We start from the raw sequence: 23,316 nt of genomic DNA on the forward strand, positions 1-23,316 counted from the left end.
GTACCTTATTATTTCTCTGAGAAGTTATTTTACTTTTGACTTGAAAAACTGATTGTCATGTCTTCTATCTTTATAAGGATACAAAGTCATGAGAGAAAAATAGATAATAATCTTACTACTGGTTTCTGCCCTTTAAAAGTGCCTATCCTGACTAACATTTGTTTGCTTATAATCCAAAAAAATGATAGTACAGGGAAAAAGCTTGATAAATGATATACTTTCTGCCACTCAAAAATGGGTTTGATTTTGTTTCAGGATTCATTTCGGAATGAAAGGCTCCATCATGATTAATCCACTTGAGTGTAAATATAAAAATGGAGCTTCTCCTGTTTTGGAAGTGCAGCTCACCAAAGATTTGATTTGTTTCTTTGACTCATCAGTTGAACTCAGGTAAAAAAAGAAATAAATAAAAGTACTTAAGCCGCAGTACTGCAGAGCATGGTTTGGGATGTCACATGTGTGACTAAAGAAACAAATAAATAAATAGTTTGTAATTGATGAAACCTCATTTTAAAGAAGCCTTCAGATAATATAATTTGTAAGATCTTTGTTGTTTGCATATCTAACTCTTATACCCTGATTAACATAAAGTGCTTATAGCAAAGCTCGTTTTAAATGGCACTTTGTGAAATTATAACCAGACTTATGATTAATGTGTTTTGTATTCCTTTCTATAGAAACTCAATGGAAAGCCAACGGAGAGTAGGAATGATGAAAGAATTAGATGTATGTTCACCTGAATTTAGTTTCTTGAGAGCGGAAAATGAAGTTAAGAAACAGAAAGGCCGGATGCTAGGTGATGTGCTAATGGATCAGAACGTATTGCCTGGAGTAGGGAACATCATCAAAAATGAAGCTCTCTTTGACAGTGGTCTCCACCCAGCTGTTAAAGTAGGTTTTAAGTATTTTTTAAATTATCTCTTGAGTTTTCAGCACTGTGAAGGAGCCAATGTGGAAGCCTTAACTCTGCATTGCAGTAACACAGTCTCCACAAACTTCAGGTGTCCCGCTTCCCACATCTACCCAGGTCAATTTCTCGGTGCAGCCGGCTCTGACCACCGCACGTACAGTAGCCTTGTGCACACCCTCCCTCTCCACATTTCACTCTCTCAGTCTTCCTTAACTTGCCCTGCTTTTTGTTCTCTCCATACCAGGTATCCCTTTCAAACATAACCTATTTACTTATTATCCTGATGGTTTAAAAGCTGTCTCCTTCTCCTAGAACACAGTCTCAAAAGAAAACAAGGCTTTGTTCACTGAAGTATCCCAACATCTAGAACGTGGCCTGTGGTGTATGGTAGGCATTACATATTAATATTTGTGGAAGATGTGAATGAGCTAACTCACAACTTATTTTCTCTCTGGCATATTAAGTACATGTTCTGCACACATTCGTGTATTCCTGATTACAGCTGTTGGTGACATTAGAAGCTGCTGTTGTAGTGTAAGGATAGCAGTGGAAGGCAGGCAGCAGGGTCCAAGGAATAAGTGATCAGTGAGGAAATGGAAACAAAATGCAGAGCCCTTGTTCACATAGGCCAGAGTGAAGGGAAAATATTGACCTGCTAGAGAGGATACCAGGACAAGACATGAGTTTGTTACTTTGTTTTTTTCTTGTTCTACAACTAGAGAGACTTGAACTTATTTATATGTTGTAAAAAAAAAAAATAAATAAAAAGTGGTTGAAGGGCAGAGGTTCCACCTGTAGAAAAGGGAATGGCGACGAATACGGCAATGTTCTAAGAGGGTAAGAGAGGTGGGAACCCAAACCCAGGTAGAATACATACATTTTTTTCTAGGAAAGACCTCTACATTAGGGCTTTTATCAAGACCTGTTGTTACTAACTAAATTAATTTTTTAGCTCTTTTAGCTGAATTATTTTGTACATAATTCACTCTATTAACTAAACTATTAACTAAATAAATATTTACATAAACACTCTATTAAGTAAATAAATATTTACATAAACCCAGGTTATTTGTTTACTTTGCGTAGATAATTACTAGATAGTTTTAGTCATACCAAAATTAGTAGGAATTAAGCTTTAAAAGAAGCCAGGTAATGATAGGTCTAGATTAGATTCTGCTTTTTGATACTTGGAACAAGTGAGTTCAGTATGGAAGTAATGAAACAGAACTTTAACAAGAGTGAGCTTTTTAAAAATCACTTAGACCTCGATGAAAGATGTTTTTGAAAAAAAGAACCCAGGGTATTCTTGTTATCTGTGATGCACGGATAATTTACTTTTTATCTCTGCATCCAGCCAGCCATCCATCTAGGAAAAGATAATTTACCCATAATGCCTGGGGGTTTAAAAAGTAATGACATTGACCAGGCACGGTGGTTGATGCCTGTAATCCCAGCACTTTGGGAGGCCAGGATGGGTGGATTACAATGTCAAGAGGTCTTCAAGACCATCCTGGCCAACATGGCGAAACCCCGTCTCTCCTAAAAATACAAAAATGAGCTGGGCATGGTGGCACACGCCTGTAGTCCCAGCTACTTGGGAGGCTGAGGCAGGACAATCACTGCCCGGGAGGCAGATGTTGCAGTGAGCAGAGATCACACCACTGCACTCCAGCCTGGCAACAGAGCGAGACTCTGTCTCAAAAAAAAAAAATTTTGAAGTTTAGCTATTGGCTTCTTAAAAGCACGTGTACAAAAATTACTGAAAAAGTGCAGTTTAACCTTTCAAGGTGTGACTTAATACAGTATGTAAGATATGGAAAGTAATAAATGCTTTGGATGCATGCGAGTTTTAAAGTTTAAGTGAACAACTGAGGAATATTTATAATACTTTCAGGATGACTATGTTGATTAGATTTTCACTTTTATAGTCACTGATAAATGATTTTCTTTGTACATGTATGTGTCTGTTTATATGCAGCCTTCCCTCGGTATACACAGGGGATCAGTTCCAGTACTGCCTTTACCAAATCCACGCATACTCAAGTCCTGTGGTTGGCCCTAGGGAGACTGCTATACAAAAAGTCAGCCCTACGCTCATGCAGGCTGCACATCTCACAAATATTATATTTTTCATCCATGTTTGACTGGACAAAATCTACATCTAAGTGGACCTGCTCAGTTCAAACCTGTGTCGTTGAAGGGTCATATTCACACACAGACAACAAGCACGAGGCATCAGACGGTTTCTTTTGGGATTACCATTGATAGCACATGTGCCAAATAATAATTCTACAAGGGTAACACTGAGATTTATGCTAGGCTGTGTCAGAAAAAAGTTCTTCAGTAAGGTCTGTGTCTGAGCTCTTCCATGTGTTAATAAGTACTTTGATATTAATGCATGTATATAAATGCATATCTTTTTTAAAGCTCGATCGTGACCTTGGTGGTCATCTATTCTTGTGCCTATTTTCCTTTCCCTTCTTTCTGTTTTATATTGTTCTTGGTAATTTTTTTTTTTCGAGTCCAGCAAGATCTTTCAAGGTGTCTGATACACAATGCTGAGACTTTGAAGGCGTCTCATACAGAATAAATATTCAATAAATGCTTGAATTTATAATTAAAATGTATAAATAGGAATCGTGTTTTTGTCAGTAATATTATCAGTTCAAAATAAAATTACTGTTAATGATACTAAATAGATCCGTGAGAAATAGAGCTCTAGAAGATATGCATATACGATTGACTCTTGAACAACACAGGAACTGGAGTGCTAACCACCCCCCATTGAAAATCTATATACAATTTTTGACTATTCAAAAACGTAACTACTAATAGTCTACTGTTGATCAGAAGCCTTACTGATAACACAGTTCACACATATTCTGTATGTTTTATTGTTACATATGTATTCTTACAATAAAGTAAGCTTGAGAAAAATTGTTATTAAGAATATTGTAAGAGCCAGGTGTGGTGGTCTGCGCCTGCAGTCGCAGCTTCTTGGGAGGCTGAGGCGGAAGAATGGCTGAATCCAGGGGTTTGAAGCTGCAGTGAGCTATGATGGCGCCACTGCACTCCAGCCTGGGCAATAGAGTGAGACCATGTCTCTAAAAAAAACAAAAGAATATCGTAAGGATTATATTTACTATTCATTAAGTGGAAGTCGATCATCATAAGATCCTCCTCCTCATCATCATTACATTGAATAGATTGAGGAGGAAGAGGAGGGGTCGGTCTTGCTGTCTCAGGGATGGCAGAGGCGGAAAAAAAAATCTGCGTATAAGTGGACCCTCGCAATTCAAACCCATGTTGTTCAAAGGTCAACTGTATTCAAAATCTATTTACAGTTCTCTTTCACAGAATTGGCAAGGCATATTATTTCTTACAGTAATGAGCAAGTCATGAAACTGGGCTCCACTGTTTTTTCCACTTTAAGGTTTGTCAATTAACGGATGAACAGACCCATCACCTTGTGAAAATGATACGTGATTTCAGCATTCTCTTTTACAGGGTAAGAGCAAAATTTTTCAACTATGTAAAATGTCAAATGTCAGTGGTTTCCTTTTGGATTGCACCAAAAAATGTGAAAGCTGTATATAGCCATCTAGTGGAAAGAGCATGGAGGTGCATTAAGGGAGAGTGATATTATGTGGGTATAATTAACATCTTGAAATTCTAGGTCATAGGTCAGTTCAAACTCGACTAACTATAATCATATTCAATTATCTTTATACCAGTTGGGAGCAGCCATTTTAGCATTTTACAGACCCTTTTCTATTTTTGGATACATAAAATATAGAAAGTCTAGAAAAGCCGACCTACAGTAACACTTTCAGATAACCTTAGTTCCATCAGGCTTTGCCACTGACTGTAGACCTTGGTTCAGTCAAGTTTGCCACTTAACTATCTGTGTGGTTTAGATTATTTGGATAACTTTATCTAAGTTTAGTTTCTTCATCTGTAAAATGGGATAATAATGTTTCTCTGTCTACCACAGTTTTGAAAAGGAAGTACTTGCTGACTTATAAATGTGGAAAGTTATATACTATATGCATATATAGAATTCAATAAACACATTTTATCTTTTAAGCAAAGTATCACAAATACGTCTTTTCTTCACAGTCCATTTTCTGTATCCAAAATTTTCATTTTTACTATGTTCAGAAAGGCAGGTATTGTAGCATTCTTTATTAATTGGCCTAAAATGTGAATGAACCTCTTGCTCTGCAGATCTGTCTTGAGTAACTATGGCTATTTTTAAATTGCATCTGCTTATTTCTTCCTCCAGAAAAAGATGACCATAGAAAACTGCCCATTTCCACCCAGATTAAATTGGGTCTTCCAATACTTTCCTTAAATTAATATAAATTGTGTAATTTTCAGCTCATATATGGTAAGCTGTATTTCTGGGCTTTTAAACTTTCACACTGCTGATGGAAACCCAAGATATTTTCTTTGCAGGGGGCTTAAGTATTTGTGAGTGGAATGAAACTCACAAAGTATATCAAAATATCTTTTGAAGTAGAATTTATACCAAAATGGAATATATTCTCTGCTAGGATGGTATTTGAATGTTTATTTTCTTTCCTTCTTTTTTTTTTTTTTTTTTTTTTTTGAATCTCTAAGGTTAAAAAAGAAAAAAAAAATGTCCTTTTCAGGTTAACAAAGAAAATACTCTTACTGAATTTTGTCCCCTAGAAGTAAGTTTTTTGGTTGTTGAAACTGAGTGAGCAGTTTCAGTCTTCTAAAAATAACCAGATTTAAAGCTAATCTAGCCTTTTCCCTTTAACGATATACTTATGGTTAATTAAAAAAGCCTTAAAAGTGTAAAAGACATTTTTAAATATAGAACTTTTACATCTCATTTAGATAAGAGGATAAAGCTATGCAAAGAGCAATTTTGAATACTAATGTCATAAAATGACTTATTTCACGCAAATTTTATTTGACAAGTATTACCAAATCTTGTCAATACCTTTTTCTCTGATGAAAGAAAAGATTATATTGACATATGTACAAACGTATGTAAATTTTTAACAGATGATTTTCAGAGATGACCTTCGAGACTGTGTCTTTGGCTCCTTGGCAGCACTGTTTTGTGGATAACAGAATATTTTGTTTTTTGTTTTTTTGTTTTTTTTTAGTGCCGTAAAGCAGGACTTGCTGTCTCTAAACACTATAAAGTTTACAAGCGTCCTAATTGTGGTCAGTGCTACTGCAGAATAACTGTGTGCCGCTTTGGGGACAATAACAGAATGACATATTTCTGTCCTCGCTGTCAAAAAGAAAATCCTCAACATGTTGACATATGGTAAGATATTGAATTTAAAGGGATACCATTTGCCCTAACCATCTAACTAAAAAGCTAATAATCAGAGAATATAACTGAATAACTGTCAGGCTATTCAGAAGAGAACATAAATCAAAAGTATTTTAGTCCTTGGAAGGAAATAGTAAATAACGTCACCAAAGAACCTGAAGGAGCCAAAGGTGATTTATGGACCAGTTCTGAATTTAGGTAGAAAATCTCTGGCTCAGGGAATAATATGTAGCCTTTACCTTTAACCTAGTTTGTAAAGTGAGTACCTGGAGATGTCAATAATTGGGAAAAAAATGCAACTACCTTCAAAAGTCTCTGCTTCACTTAGAAATAATATTATAAAACACGAGCAAGAGATTTTTACAGATTATATGTCTTGTTGGTGAAATAATAAGACCACTTACTACACTCATGTGTGGTGGTTCTGCCAGTTTCCGAGTATGTCTCTTCCAATGATGCCTTCCAGAACTGGAGAAATAACCGCAGGACAGGTTTGAGGACTTGCTGTGAGAGGTATTTGAGCTAAAACTCCATCAATCACCTGACCTGACTGGTGGTGGATCACAGTGACATTTTTGTCTCCTGGAATTAGTGCCAGTTCAGAGCCAGTGTCCAATAATCCTAAAAAAGTCTGATTGTTTCCTTTTTCCCCAATGTACAGTTACCTTGGTAACAGGCCATAGGACCTTTTGGGGAAATCTAAGAGAAAGATTATACAGTATAAAGCAGCTGCATAGCAGTATGTGTGATTTTAAGCCAGTAGTACCAGTATGATATGAAGCACATCAAATGCTGCACGGGTTCAGGGATATTAGAGGTTTACATGTGCAGGAAGGTTGGGAAGATCTCAAAGAAAGCATCATTTGAATGGAGCTCCTTGTTCCACTCTTTTCCCCCTTCTCCCTACTGTACTTTTAAAAAAAGTATCATTTGAAATTTACTTTTAAAAATAGAATTTTAATTAAATGATAAAGCAAACAGTATTTAATTGGAAAAAAGGAGCATGGCCACAAACCTTGAATCATTAATAAACATGGCATGGTGGAGGGATGATGAGAATACTGGCCAACCCCAACAGAGGCTCCACGTTGTGGAACAGTAAAAGCTAGTTTTACAGGGAGGATGTGATCAAATGGTGGTGGTCATTAGTAGTTTGGGGAATGGTGTTAACGGTCTTTCCTAAATTAGCGCATTGAGGACTTTTAGGTGATTGTAGCAGTTAACATGGAAAACAAAGAGACTGAAAACGCATGTAAAGAAGCTGGTGCAGAGTAACGGGCAAACGATGGTTACCAGCCTGGGGTCAAGTCACTGGACATAGTACCCTAGTAAAACTTTTTAAAAGTCAACAAGGACTGTGGCAGATTTGATAGGTAGGAAAATGCAAAAGTTTTCAGGACCAAATGATAAAAATATTCACATTGTGGGTCTGGGAAAATGGGCTGCAGCAGTGCAGATGCAGTGCGTGTTAGATATGGGAAAGAACCGTGGAATATCCAGGAAGACGTGTCTTAGGGGCTGCGATCCAGGATGAGAGAGGCTGTCGGCACAGTGCTGTTGATTGAAGCATTCCAACTTCTCAGTTCACTAAGAATGGAAAAGGAAATGAGCCAAGGTCTGAGCTTCAGCAAATACCTATAACTACAGAGTGGGCAGGAAAGAAAAAGCAAAGGAAACAAAACCGTAGGATTGGACATAGGAAGAGACTCAGGGCGCTACTAGGCTGTGGGAAACCCAGGAGGTGGGAGGGGCCATCATGTCTGTAGAGCTCGGGGACAGGGGAGGGAGCTGGTGTGCAAAGGAAGTCCCAGCTTATGTCTTCATAAGTATGTCTAGAGCTGCGTGCTTTCTCTTGGTGTCCTTGTGTTTCATTTTCTGCATCACTCTTCTTGTTCTCCAATACTTTTCTCTAAACCACTCTACATCTTCTACTCATCTGCTTCACCCCTCGTTACTATTATAGACATCTGAAATAGATTTAGATAATAATATATATATATATAAAAAAAACACACTTATGGTTTTTTAATTTTTTATGAACATTCATACATTTTTTTAGGAGCAAGAACTTTCATAATTTTTTATGAACAGGAACTTTTTTTATAATATAGGTATACATTTATTTGACCAAATAACTAGATACTGCATTGAACACAATAGCTGGCAGATAGAAGACCTTCAATATATGTCTACTGAATAAATGATTAATGTTCTGTATTGGTTTTCTATGAATTGATATCTCTTGAGATTAAAAAAGTTATCAAATAATTATGTTATTTATCATATAAATACTTGTCAATGTCAAAGGTTCTTTTGAAACTAGATTTCAAAGACCCCACAATTCCCCAAAAGAGACCTATGAGTTAGGGAAGGCCGTGCTCAAAATGTTCTGGGCCTTGTAATCCCTCTTCCCTCCTGACCTGATTCTGTTTTCTACATTGGCACTCAGCTTGGAACTTTGTTTGATGAACCAACTATACACTGCGAAATAAATGTTTACATATTTTAAAAAGCTTGAAAACCGGGACGATATGCCCTGTTCCTAGATTTTTCTGTGAATAAGTACATCCCATTTATTTTCTAGAGGAGTATTTGAACCTTTTTTATGTTGACTAAATTTTCTCATTTTAATGTAAAGTCATTTCAAGTTAAGTTGAAGTCTGAAAAGGCCACTACCAATTATTTAAATCCTCCTGTTTCTTCCGTCGCTGAAAGCTTACTGAACTCCTCATGAAGGCCTCCCCCAATTTTCCAGTTTCCACTGATCATATCACACTTTAAATACTGATACTATTTATTGTTGAGTTTTGTTTGTTTGTTTGTCTGTTTTGAGTCGGAGTCTCAGAGTCTCGCTCTTGTCACCCAGGCTGGAGTACAGTGGCGCGATCTCGGCTCACTGCAGCCTCCGCCTCCCTGGTTCAAGTGATTCTCCTGCTTCAGCCTCCCTAGTAGCTGGGATTACAGGCACCCACCACCATGCCAAGCTAATTTTTGTATTTTTAGTAGAGATGGGGTTTTGCCATGTTGGCCAAGTTGGTCTCAAATCCTGAGCTCAAGTGATCCGGCTGCCTTGGCCTCCCAAAGTGCTGGCATTACAGGTGTGAGCCACCATGCCCCGCCTATTGTTGGTTCTTAATTATTTGCTAGCTAATATAATTTATGTATGTGAGTATTATTTCCTTTAAAGAAAACGAAGGAGGTAGTCTTTACCTTCCATTAGGGACTTTACATTTTTTTTGTTATTTACTTTATTTATTAGGGCCTACTGTATGCCAGGTACTGGAAATACACAGACAGAATAGAACACTGCCTCTCAAAGTGCTCAAGGGCTAATGTGAGAAGTAAATGGTAAATAGATAAAGCACCGTGATGGACTTGCTGTAAAGGGACTTGTTTATCCTAAGGGGAATGGAAGTATGGAGGAAGAAACACTTAAGTCTACCTAGGAAGGACAAGGAAGTCTTTCTGAAAGAGGCGGTCTTTGAGTTTAGTATAGAAAGAAATAGTAATTCATCAAAGACAAGAGGTAGGAAAAGGATTTTCTGAAAGACGAAACAGCACATGGGAAAGTACACAGGGAAAACATTTGGAAAGCCGCCCACAGGGAGGATATTTTGTTCCTTCAGGAGCACATATTCAGGTCTCTAGAAACCATCTAGTTTGGAAATGTGGCAATAGTTGGTTGCCAGTCAATGAGAATTTAGTGCTGTCTGCAAACCACTCTTTAAGCACGTGTAACCTGGCAGAAATTTTTGAGGGCATGGAGCAGTTAGAGGGCACTTGAGAGACATAAGAAAACCTGTGATGGGTTAGTCTTGGTAGGATAAACTTGTTCAGGGGAAAATCTGATTGTGTAGTTGTCATGTTTAAAACGTAATTTGAAGGTCTTGACTACAGTGAAACCCACCTCAACGTCTCATAAACAAAAATGGCAATTTATGGGTCATGTAGCCAAAATGAATATTGGAGTAATTCACAGAATTAATAGAAAAGCCGTAGGGACCAGAGCCTTGGAGGCTGGAACCCATGAAGGTGACCTTGGCTCTCCACAGACAGAACAAGTAGAGAAAAGGTGGGTCTAAGCTGCTTCCTGTTTAAGCCCCTTACCGCAAGCTTCATGATAATAAATTATTTCTGGTTTCAGCAAAAGAACTATATTCTTGAGGGCTTCTGGGAAGTTTTGGTGCTCCAAGAAGGATTCAAAGTAGACTGAATGAAATAGCAATCATATATTGATTAAAATAGAAGCTGGACAGCAGCTTTTTATTCAAGCCTTTAAATGCCACTTTATTTTGCATAACTTCCTTTTTAGTTTTATTAACATTTATATTGGTTTTTTTTTTTTAATCTACTTTGTTTAGACAAAGAAAAATCAATTGCTTCCCATGCCAAGGACTTGTTTCCACTGAGAAATGCAGAGATACCTTAGAGCAGGGGTCTCCAGCCCCCAGGTCACAGAACGGTACTGGTATCAGTACATTAGCGCATGAGCTCCGCCTTGTGCCAGATCAGTGGGGGCCTTGGATTCTCATAGCAGCGTGAAACCTATTGTGAACTGTGCATGCGAGGGATCTAGGTGCCAAGCTCCTAAGCCTGCTGATCGCCCCCACACCCCACCCAAGCCCACCACGCCGATGGAAAGATTGTCTTCCACAAAACCAGTCCCTTGTGCCAAAAGAGTTGGGGACCGCTGCCTTAGAGGCACTGCCGTTCCCCACTTGTGTTTTATGCCCCTCCCCATTTCCCACCCTAGGGTAGTCTGAGACGATAGCTAAATCTGATAGTATTCGCGATCACTGGGAATGCATGGAGGGAGGCAGAAAGGTCCAATGGAGAGCCTTGCTGTTGCCTTAACTTTGATGATCAAAAGAAAAGGATCCCATTAAAGAGAGGTAGAAGAAACAGAGCTATAGGATCAAAGATGGGAAGTGATGGAGAGAATTAAATTCAACTGAGTCAGCTGGTACGGTGACTCATGCCTGCAATTCCAACACTTTGGACAGCTGAGGCAGGAGGATCGCTTGAGGCCAGGAGTTCAAAACCAGCCTGGGCAACATAGCAAGACTCCATCTCTAAAAATAAAAATAAAATTAGCCAAGCATGATGGTGCATGCCTGTTGTCCCACCTACTTGGGAGGCTGAGGCAGGAGGATCACCTGCCCAGGAGTTCAAGATCACAGTGAGTTATAATCACTCCACTGCACTCCTGTCTTTAAAAAGATTAAAATTTTAAAAATTTAAAAATAATTCAGCTGAGTTAGAGAGGGTGAAGTTTGAAGAAGGCTATTTTATTGGACCTCTAGGAAATAGGTGATTTTCAAGAAAGCAGTTGTAATCAATATGTAGGGGCAAAATTTGTTCATTAAGCCTATATTTATTGAATATTTATAGAGTACTATATTCCAGTGGGAGGAGATCTTTTTAAGAAAAACTTGGCCGGGTGTGGTGGCTCACGCCTGTAATCCCAACGCTTTGGGAGGTCAAGGTGGGCGGATCACCTGAGGTAAGGAGTTCCAGACCAGCCTGGCCAACATAGCAAAATGCCGTCTCTACTAAAAATACAAAAAATTAGCCAGGCGTGGTAGCATGTGCCAGTGATTCCAGCTACTTGGGAGGCTGAGGCAGTAGAATCATTTGAATATAGGAAGTGGAGGTTGTAGTGAGCCGAGATCACGCCACTGCACTCCAGCCTGGGCAACAGATTGAGACTCTCCAAAAAAAAAAAAAAAAAAAGCCGGGCACAGTGGCTCATGCCTGTAATCCCAGCACTTTAGGAGGCTGAGGCGGGCAGATCACAAGGTCAAGAGATGGAGACCATCCTGGCCAACATGGAAAACCCCATCTCTACTAAAAATACAAAAATTAGCTGGGCATGGTGGCGGGCACCTCTAGTCCCAGCTACTTGGGAGACTGAGGCGGGAGAATCGCTTGAACTTGGGAGGGGGAGGTCGCAGTGAGCCGAGATCGCGCCATTGTACTCCAGCCTGGTGACACAGCGAGACTCCATCTCAAAAAAAAAAAGAAAAGAAAAAAAACTGTCTCTACAGACATGTATAAGCCACGAGGCAATGATAAGCGGTGATTAGTGTTCTCAAGAGCATCAGCCACAGTAGCAGATAGTGACAGGAGAGGGCTCCTTTTTGATAGGGTGGCAGATAAGTCCCTGGGGAGGACATTATTGAAAAGATCTGATGACCTGTAGCAATCTGAGGGTGGGAGAGAAAATTCAAAGACGGTAACCCAGAAAAGCATGAAGCCTCTGAGTTGTTCAAGGAAGAGAAAGAGGACGTGTATGACTGAACCAAGCAGAGGGAATGAGAGACAGAGGGAGCCTCTCTGCTTGGGAAGGACCAAGGAGCATGCAGTCAGTTTGGCCAAGGAAAGATTCTGAGTAGAATGGGGAACCTTTGGAGGGTTTTGAAAGGGCGTGAAATAACTGACTTACGTTTGAAAAGATTAATCACTCTGGCAACTGTTGCCAGTACTTTGAGCTGGGAAGCCACTGGGAGATTTTGAGCAGGAGGGCAGCATGAACTGACTTGAGTTTTCCGAGGATGATTTGGGCTGCTGTATGGATTAGTGACTGTCGTGGAAGCAGAGTGAAGCGGCAGCATTGAGGACTCAACAGTAGTGCAGGTGGTAAATGCTGGTGACAGGGAAGAAAGAGAGAGGAGGTGGTGGGATAAAAAGGTTGAATTTAGGATAACTTTGGAAGTTGAGGTATGGTTAAGGCCAGAAACTTGTATAATTTAAGGGGCCTTATTTATGAAAAACAATAAAAAATTATGACTACAACGTTAGGTCCTAATGTGAATATTTAGAATAAGAAATCACAACAAATTATATTTTTTAAACACCACAAACATCAGAAAAATGAGATATTATTAGTTCACTGCCTGACACAGCTGTGTAATTGTGTTCCTTCATGTTTTTGGCTGCAAACTCCTTGATTGCCTTTTCATATGACCACCAACAATATCATTACATCTTTTATTATGACTAGATGAGAAAACTTTTAGCTTCACAATTGGCTGTTGATAGTGACACATCTCCAGCTTCCTCTATCTTTTCTTTAAGCAGTTCTTCTTCTCTGTAAGGAAACCCTGAGAGCAGTGCCTTTCAAACTTTAGGGTGTGCCAGCATTTTCTGAAGGGCTTGTGAAAACACGGATTGCCGGGCCCCACCCCCAGAGCTGGGGATTCAGTGGGACCTGGGAGGGGCCTGAGAATCTGCATGTCTAACACATTCCCACATGATGCCCATGCTGCTGGCCTGAGGACTTGACTTGGAGAACCCCAGCCCTTTGATCTTCCTCAGGTGCCTCAGGTCCCCCCCCCACCCGCCAGGTTGTTTCTGAGTATTAGGGGTAGAGTGGCCTGGCAATCTGGATTACGGTGGCCTGTGGGCACGGAACGATGCCATATCTCTTGTTCAGGTCCTTCTCCTCAGGCTTCAAGGCAGAGTCCACCTGCTCCTTGAGGTCACCAGGGCAATATTGTCCCTGGGCACTGAGCAGGTGTGAGGTGACGCTGGCAGCATCCAGGCACCAGGACTACTGCTGCCTGCAATCCTCTGAGACCCCAGCGTGTGGTTGAGTTATGGCTCCCATTCTCCATGCTGCCCACCCCAGTCCGCAAAGGACACATCAAGCCAAGGAAAATTAAACTTTTGCTTCATGTAAATTTGCATCTGCAGCAGATTCCACAGGATTTGCTGATGGACTGGAAGTGGGTGTGAGGAAAGGAAGTGTTAAGGATGACTTCTAGGTCTGGGCCCGATGAACTGAGTGATGCTGATGCCATTTCCTGACGCGAAATGGAATAGTAGAATTGCAGATTGGTGGGTCATGAATTTTATGTGTATTCGTTTCCGCTGGCTGCCATCATAAATTATGACCTTGGTAGCTTAAAGCAACAGAAATGCATTCACTCAAACGTTGGATGCCAAAAGCTCAACATCAGTTTCATTGGACCAAAATTAAGGTGTGGGTAGGACTGTGCTCGCTTTAGAGGCACTGGGGGGAATCATATTCCTTTCCTCTTCTCGCTTCTGGTGCTGCCGGCATTCTTTCACATGTGGCTACATCACTGCAACCTCTGCCTCTGTGGTCTCCTCACTGCAACCTCTGCCTCTGTGGTCTCCTTGCCTTCTCTTCAGTGTGTATCAAGTCTCCCCCTGCCTCTCTCTTATAAGGACACTTGTGATTGGGTTAAGGGGCCACCAGCTAATCCAAAATAACCTCTCTATGTCAAGATCCTTAATTACATCTGCAAAACCCTCCGTCTTTATAAAGTAACATTTATAGATTCCTGGAATTGTGCCCTATGTCTTTGGGAGGCCATTATTCATCCTACTACAACACATTAAGTTTGAGATTCTTCTTACACATTCAAGTGGAGATTGGGAAGAATTTATTATGAGTGATTAAGAAATGGAGCAGTAAGAAAAGGAAAGAATGTTTCCAAAGCCTCCATATGTAACAATAAAATTCTCCTTATGATCAGGGAAACTTATATGACAGAAGAAGATGAAAATAGGGAAAAGTTGGAGCCCATGGAAAATGTAAAAGTCATTTAAATTGTGTTTAATTATAGATAAATGCATCACGCTGCCTTTCAAAGTAAGTTAGTAGAGGACAGAGATTAGGTCAAGTAAACAAATTCTGTCGAAGATCTGATGTTCCATAGGGATAATAAATACTGAGTGGCATTAAAAGTCAAGGTAAGTAAAGATAAAAGAATCCTAATGAGATGTATCTTACTTTCAGATTTTCTTATTCTATTTATTATTTTACCAGACACACCTGAATTTTAAAACTAGGGTAATTATATGTAAGGAACAAAATGTCACAGGAGACAAGGTTACCTTTGAAAGGCAAAGAACTCATGTTCTGAAATGTAAGATACACAGCCTTTACCTGGAAGAGCTTTTTTCGGTATTAATGTTTGGGATGGTGAAGGGAATCCGTGATACTGCCATGGTTGCTTAACCATGTGACATGCTCTATATCCAGACCTATAGCTAGCTGTGCATTAGAGAGTAGGGCTATGTCACAGCCATATAAAGGCATTTTGTGTAAAAATACATGTTCAATTAAGGACTTCAGATGGAGAATCATGATTTATGTTTGTGGCCAAAAATCAGGGTTTTATTGTTTGCTTGCTAATCTAATAATTGGCTATCCACCATGACACAGTTTTACATGAAGGGAAATAACACAAAGAAATATGTTTTTTCATCATTATGAATTAATGAATTTACATAGTGCTCAGCAGATGTTGTAGAGAAATTCTAGAGTTTCCTGAGTTTTCTGTGCACATGAAGTAAATATAAAACTTTCACATCTTTCAATCCTCTAATTTGTGCATAGGTGTGTTTTCCCATAATTTAATTGAATAAAGGTATTTTCATTTTGTTTGGGAAAAAGTACCAATTACTTAAAATATTATTTGAGAAATACTTCCTAATGTGATATCAAATATTTTTAGTTGGTTAAAAAAAAACTACTCAATTATTTGACTCTAAATAACTTTTATTTGATGTTTCTCACTTTAACAACAATTAGCGGGGTCCAGGTGAAAACATTTTACCCTGGACAGGTGCAGTGGCTCACGCCTTAATCCCAGCACTTTGGAAGGCTGAGGCAGGAAGATTATTTGAGGACAGGAGTTCGAGACCAGCCTAGGCAACATAGCATTCCATCTCTACTAAAAATTTAAAAATTAGCCAGGCATGCTAATGTGCACCTGTAGTCCTAGCTACTCAGGAGATTCAGGTACAAGGATTGTTTGAGTCCAGGAGTTCAAGGCTGCAGTGAACTGTAATGGTGCCACTGTACTGCAGCCTGGATGACAGACCAAGACCCCATCTCTACAAAAAAAAAAAAAGACTCTAAGATACAGTTCTAACTTCTAAGCAATAATAAAGAGATAGCATTGGGGTATTAATGGTTCTGTAATCATTTCTTAAATACCCAGACAAGAACAAGGCAATAACAACATTAGTGATTAATTTAAAAAAATTATTTCTATAGCAGGCTACCGACTAGAAATACTATAATCAGTTGGACATCTAGCAGGGTGGATCATATTATGGACTCTGTGGCTCGGAAGTCTGAAGAGCAGTGGACCTGTGTGGTGTGTACTTTAATCAATAAGCCCTCTTCTAAGGCATGTGATGCTTGCTTGACCTCAAGGCCTATTGGTAAGACTCAATTTTGATTTTGAGTTTGTTACATTTCTAAGAGGGTTAATTATACAAAGTCAAGAATATATCTTGCTCCATCTTGATATTCCATAAGTAAATAAAATTTCTTTCTCAAAAGTTTAAAGGAATTGCCAGTTTTTACATGTAAACCATACTAATATTCTGTTGAGTAATTTTTTTTAACAGAGAGGGAAAGCATGTTTGTGCTATAACAGTATGTGCCTTTGTATCTCAAAAAAACGGAGATGATCACATCTGTTCTCTACTGTTTCTAATGAATTATTCAATAAAGCTTTGTTTTATGCAGATTTCAGCAACTTTCGAGTTTGTTATTCAGTGCAAGTGTTTCATAAATTGAAAGGGAGGGTTTCTGTAAGAATATCTTTGCAGGTGGAATAGAAAAACGCTGAATTTTTTATCTTCTGTATCCCCTCTACCCTTGTTATTAAAATCTTTACCCAGACAATTGTACTGATTTCATTGAAATCTTTCAAAATAACTCTTTATAGCTCACGATTTCATGCGTTTAGAGCATGTAAAACCTCAGAGGAAACCTGTGATTAAGAGCCATCTCATTGCTGCGGCTTCTATTGTGTTCTCAAAGCGTTATTTCTTTCTTCAATTAGAGATGAGAAAGTTCATTCCTGATTTATGCACCCCCGCATTGTGTCAACTGTCATATTGTGGTTTGTTCCCTGGGCCGGAAAGGCAGCCATCACCCCTTGTGTAGCTTTGCTGTGCTGCATCTCCTATTTCTACCTCTCCTTCTTCAGTATCCTTCAACAGAGACAGAGCCCACGGAAAAACACAATCTTAGGTTGCCACATTGATTTCAACGTTCTGAAATGCATTTATATGTCTCATTAACTGTTTTCTTGTTAATGTTTCTGAGTCAGAAAGACATCTTAATGAAAATATAGAATGTATTATAGTACATGTTCCAAAATCCTAGGATACTCTGTTGAAACGTTGTATTTAATAGATGTTTAGTCTGGCCCAGTGCGGCGGATCACAAGGTCAGGAGATCGAGACCATTCTGGCTACCACGTGAAACCTGTCTGTACTAAAAATACAAAATATTAGCTGCGTGTGGTGGCGGGCACTTTTAGTCCCAGCTACTTGGGAGGCTGAGGCAGGAGAATGGCGGGAACCCGGGAAGTGGAGCTTGCAGTGAGCCGAGATCATGCCGCTGCACTCCAGCCTGGGCGACAGAGCAAGACTCCGTTAAAAAAAAAAAATAGATACTAAGTTTTTGTAATTCATCTTTACTTGTTTTAAATAAGCCTTTCACTTTGTCTTATCTTTCCTTGTCATTCCTGGTAGTCTAGAAACAGGTCTTTAACTGCTGACCTAATGCTTCATAGGATATCATCTCTTAATTACCACTTGTTAATATTTTGCCTAATATTAGCAAAACTGATAGCTGAATCACCTTTAAATGCTTAAACATAATAAAAAGCAAATATAAATCTGTGTTAAACCCATGTCAGGGTTTCTATAAGTCAAAATTTTGCATTTTACATAATATTTCATTTCCTAGCCAGAAGATGATTAATTCTGACTTGTCTGAGCTAACTTGGTGTTATTAGTTCTATATATTAGTTCACTGTAATAAAGTGAAGTAAATGTTTTAATCAAATAAAAAGATGTTTCACATAATCAGTATGTTATATTTATAGGACTATTGCAGAATTACTTATCTCTCCTTCCAGATTCAATGCTCAAGAATGAAGAAAATTCTACTGTCTTTAGCCACTTAATGAAGTACCCGTGTAATACTTTTGGAAAACCTCATACAGAAGTCAAGATCAACAGAAAAACTGCATTTGGAACTACAACTCTTGTCTTGACTGATTTTAGCAATAAATCCAGTACTCTGGAAATAAAAAAAAAGCAAAACCAGACACTAGATAAGGAGTTTCAAAACTCTCCTCCTACTAATGTCTGTTTGAAGGATACACAGCACCCCTCCAAGAAGAGAACAAACAATATAACTCAACTCTCCAGCAAAGTAAACATAGCACCTACAATCAGTTCAGAATCTAAATTATTCAGTCCAGCACATAAAAAACTAAAAACAGCCCACTGCTCATCACCAGATCTTAAAAGCTGCAACCCTGGATATTCTAGCAGGTATGATGCTTTTAACCTTGGTCTTTAAGATAATTGCTTTTTTTTTTTTTTTAAAGACGAGGTCTCTCTGTCTCCTAGGCTACAGTGCATTGGTGTGATCTCAGCTCACTGCAACCTCTGCCTCCAGCATTCAAGCGATTCTCCTGCCTCAGCCTCCCAAGTAGCTGAGATTACAGATGCCTGCCATCACACCTGACTAATTTTTGTATTTTCAGTAGAGATGGGGTTTTACCATGTTGGCCAGACTGGTCTCAATCCCCTGATCTCAAGTTATCCACCCACCTCGGCCTCTCAAGGTGCTGGGATTACAGACATGAGCCACCACGTCCGGCCGGTTGCATTAAGTTTTAAGAGGACAGAAATTGTCCCTTGCTAAGGAAGTTGAATTACTTTTGGTAACATGAATCAAACCCTAAAAGACTATTATAGTAGTCTGCCTCTTTTCCCTGCTCTAGATTATAATGTTATAAAAAACATAATTTCCTACATGTATAAAAAGTTGGGGTTTTTTTTTCTGATAATAACCATACACATGATCAATACAGAATATTTGGAAAATATTGTACAGTATAAAGAAAAATATTTGTCACCCATAATCATACTGCTTATCAATAACCAGTTAGCATTTTTTAATATTTCCTTCCAATGAAAGATAGTCTTCCAAAAGGGGAACTATTTTTATAAAAGTTTAGTTAGTATACTGTGTTCTAAAAGGAAGGGTCTCAGATACCTCTGGTGACCTTTCTGTTAAAGAACGTGGATGGATCTCAAACAGTCATGCGAGATGGTGTTTATTTTTATTTTTGTTTTTTTCTTTGAGACAGCATTTCGCTCTTGTCGCCCAGCTGGAGTGCAGTGGCACAATCTCGGCTCACTGCCACAACACCTGGCAAATTTTTTTTTGTATTTTTAGTAGAGACAGGGTTTCGCCATGTTGGCCCAGCTGGTCTCGAACTCCTGACCTCAGGTGATCTGCCCACCTCAGCCTCCCAAAGTGCTGGGATTACAGGCATGAGCCACTAGGCCTGGCAGTTGCTCTTTATTTTAACTGAAAGTCCTGAAAAGCCTGCTTGCTACTCTACTTTGTATCTGAAATTCAAAAGTTGTAATTGTAACTAATAAATACTACCAGAGCAGATACATTTTATAGGACTTCCAGCTACACGTCCAGGAGAACACCCTCATTTTTGTCGCCTGTGATACAGAAATTTGAATACATAATGTCATCCTCTCTTTTCCTTAATGATTATTGGCAGCTCCTGAAACAATTTTCTATTGACCCTCCTTCCCCCTTTATCTGGCCCTCCCAGTCCCTTTATCTGGAATTCCTAACTATGGCAACCCGATGTTACATCTCCAACAGAGGACACATTTCTCCACCGTTTTCTTTTCTGAGCTGCTTTCTTTCTTCCTTCAGAAAGCAGCTGACATACATCCAGCATTTTTGACTAAGGGGAGAATTTATAACACACAAATAGAGGGTCGTCCTCCCATGTATGTCTTTTCTTGCCAGTGGGAGACAGGCAGAGAAAGAGTTACAGTCATCCCTCGGTATCTTCAGGGAATTTGTTCCAGAACCCCCAGGATACCAAAATCTGCAGATGCTCAAGTCCCTGATATGAAATGGCATAGTCCTTGCATATAACATATGCACACCTTTTCATATATTTAAATCATCTCTGCATTACTTCTTATAATACTGAATTCAGTGTAAAGGCTGTGTAAATAATTGTTATACTGTATTTTCTTTGTATAATTTTTTATTGTTTCATTTTTATTATTTCTTGTTTCCAAATATTTTTGATCCAAGATTGGTTGAATTCATGGATTGGAAACCTGCAGATGTGGAGGGGTGTACTTTGGTTGGGACCTAGAGTAATCTCAGGTGGAATTGTGAGATTCACTGGCTTTTCCTCTTATTAACTATGCCTTTACTGATGGATAGATGCCTCCTCTTGGCAGTGGGATGAGGGTCCATTTGGTGTAAACTCCTAGAGCAACCTGTAGGAATCCTTAAGCTTAGTTCATAACAAATTTGGAGACAGTCTTTGCTCAATAGATGTATTTACTCCGAGTTTCCTATTCCAACTCTCATTTCATCATCAGTTAATCCTGATGATTTATCCTTGACTGGCTTTTTTAATGTTTTGTTCATAATCATTTAGAGCTTAACTTTTGTTCATATGCTCACATTTGAATTAAGCTATGGGGGCTGAACTTTTAACTGACTGGATAAATTCACCACCTGTTCACTTTAACCCTAATTAATGCCTCGTGGTGGAAGTTCATGAAGGAGTTAATTAAGAATGTTTGAGTTGGGAGGCTGTCCTGGAGGAGAAAAGCATTTCCAAACAGTCTTTTCTGTTCCGTGGCTTAAGTGGATAGTACAAGTGATCATCTTAAAATATTGTGGCATTCGTTGTACCTGGATGAAATATCTTGGCATATTTTTATTCCCTTAGTGCTTTGTAGAAAATCTCAGACAATTTCACTAATGAATTAGGGATTTAAAAAAACATTAATGTAACCTTAAATTTAAATGATTTCTTCATAAGCCATTAGTAATAGGATCATATGATCAATCACAGTGCACCGCATTCCTTAGAAATGCTGCAGCCTGTGTGTGTATTGAATATAAGAACACCAGGACTGAGACTCCACAATCAATCAAGATTAACTAGCAGAATAAATGTCAAGTGATGAAATAAATTCACCCAGCAGCCCTTCTGCACCCAGCTACTTTACAAGGAATAAATTGCAAATTACTGTCATTTATTTCATTTTTCTCCTTGTCTGGCAGCTATAGTGTTCATCTTGTGGACAAGATGCCTAGCAGAAGCTCACAACATAATACTATTAAAGCAGGTGGTCCATTCATAATTTATAGCCAGTTTATTTTTTCTTTAATATTATATGATAATTACTTTGACTTTTGTTCTCTTAATTACAGTTCTCATTACCACACAATCCATGCAGCATTGATGAGGCATATTTTCTGATTGGTCTTGAGATAGATGTGTATTCCATCCAGTTATTGGGTTATAAATTAGATGACTGAACCCATTTTTAAACAGTTAAGAATAATTACTAGAAGCAGTTTAAGTTGTCGATCCAATTATTGTAAACACAGAGCAAAACACAGTGATGGATTTTCAAAAAATGCTTGTGTTTTAGGTTGAAATTTTTCCTGAGTTGATGCAAAGACTCACATAGAAGGGTGAAATGACAATAACAAAATCATTAATATTTTCTCACGTTTGCTGCCATCGGGGGTGTTGAAGATTTGTCTTAATCACAGTGCAAGTACTGACACCGTGTCCTTGTCTCTGGGTTTGCTTCTGGGAGTTTTCAGTCTAAGGATTTCAGAACCACCTGGGACCATCCAGAATGAGTCATTTCACTTTTGTTTCAATTCTTGCAATAATCCCGTATGACAAAATCCACATTCAGTGAGACCGATTAATCCAAACAATTCAGACAATATTTTTATTATAATGAATCACCCTATCTATAAAATGAGTTAAACCAAACTTGTCCAACCAAAGGCTTGTAGGCCGGTTGGCTTTGAATGCAGCCCGACACAAATTTGTAAACTTTCCTAAAACATGAGTTTTTTGTGTGATATTTTTTTTAAGTTCATCAGCTATCATTAGGGTTACTGTATTTTATGTGTGGCCCAAGACGTTTCTTCTTCTTCCAATGTAGCCCAGGGAAGCCAAAAGATTGGACACCCCTAAGTTAAACTGTGATAAGTTGACCATGAAAAAATAATATTCACTTTAAAATTACAGACCTGTGCTTAGTAATGTCTTCCTTCTTGATGATAGTTTTTGTCTGGTCTCTGTTCAGTTTTATTTATTAATAAGTATTGAGAATCTATTATGCCTCAGGCATTGTTCTTGATTCTAATGACATGTACATGAGCAGACTATAGCCAGCAGGGCCAACTCCATCCCACCACCTGTTTGTGTAAAGCTTTATTTCCATTTGTTTCGATATATTCTGTGACTGCTTTTCGTGATGACAGACTTAGACCATAAGACCAGCAAGCCTAAAATATGTTATCTGAAAAGGTTTGCCAGCCCCGATCTATTATATTAATAGATCGTTTATAACCCAGCGTTAATATTCAAAATGATGGCCATGATCACTAAAATGAATGATTCTGTATGCTACGTTTAAATGAGAAATCTGCTACATTTTAGAAAGTTTTTAAATGATTAAAACAAAGAGAGGAACTAAGATGTCCTCAGTTAATCAGAACATTTAATTATCCTGGCTAATGCTTTCTATCACAAAATTAAGATTAGCTGTGACTATTTAGAGCCAGCCTGATTACAGGTGGCATCAGTATTTTGGTTATATTACTTCAGTGCTTCGTAACTTAATGTGCATACGAATCACCTGGGAATCCTGCTAACATGCTGACTCTGATTCTGCAAGCAATCTGGCGTAGTAGCTAACAAACTCCGGGTGATGCTGATGCTTCTGGTCAGTGGACCACACTCTGAGTACCAAGAAGTACCAAGATTGAACGTGGCTTTTTTTTTTTTTTTTTTTTTTTTTTGAGACGGAGTCTTGCTCTGTCACCAGGCTGGAGTGCAAAGGCGCAATCTCAGCTTACTGCAACCTCTGCCTCCCGAGTTCAAGCAATTCTCCTGCCTCGGCCTCCTGAGTAGCTAGGATTACAGGCATGTGCCACCACGCCCGGCTAATTTTGCATTTTTAGTAGAGACAGGGTTTCACCATG

At 38.8% G+C, this 23,316-nt stretch overlaps 1 protein-coding gene across 3 annotated transcripts in view; it reads left to right on the forward strand.

Annotated features, from left to right (window-relative positions):
- The window catches only part of NEIL3 (nei like DNA glycosylase 3), a 53,576-nt gene that overhangs the window by 25,821 nt on the left and 4,439 nt on the right, over positions 1-23,316 (forward strand). For 2 of the 3 annotated variants that reach the window (XM_001090459.5, XM_078002741.1), the window contains exons 3-8: positions 256-390; positions 678-891; positions 4,344-4,418; positions 6,052-6,218; positions 16,261-16,430; positions 18,146-18,566. In XM_001090459.5, the coding sequence (XP_001090459.3) occupies positions 256-390; positions 678-891; positions 4,344-4,418; positions 6,052-6,218; positions 16,261-16,430; positions 18,146-18,566 (1,182 nt within the window). Of the gene's footprint in view, positions 1-255; positions 391-677; positions 892-4,343; positions 4,419-6,051; positions 6,219-16,260; positions 16,431-18,145; positions 18,567-18,644; positions 23,103-23,316 lie in introns of those variants that run through there. The other variant, XM_078002742.1, reaches the window with a different exon arrangement.

The sequence above is a fragment of the Macaca mulatta genome, chromosome 5 (genome assembly GCF_049350105.2).
Source record: "Macaca mulatta isolate MMU2019108-1 chromosome 5, T2T-MMU8v2.0, whole genome shotgun sequence".
NCBI lineage: Eukaryota > Metazoa > Chordata > Mammalia > Primates > Cercopithecidae > Macaca > Macaca mulatta.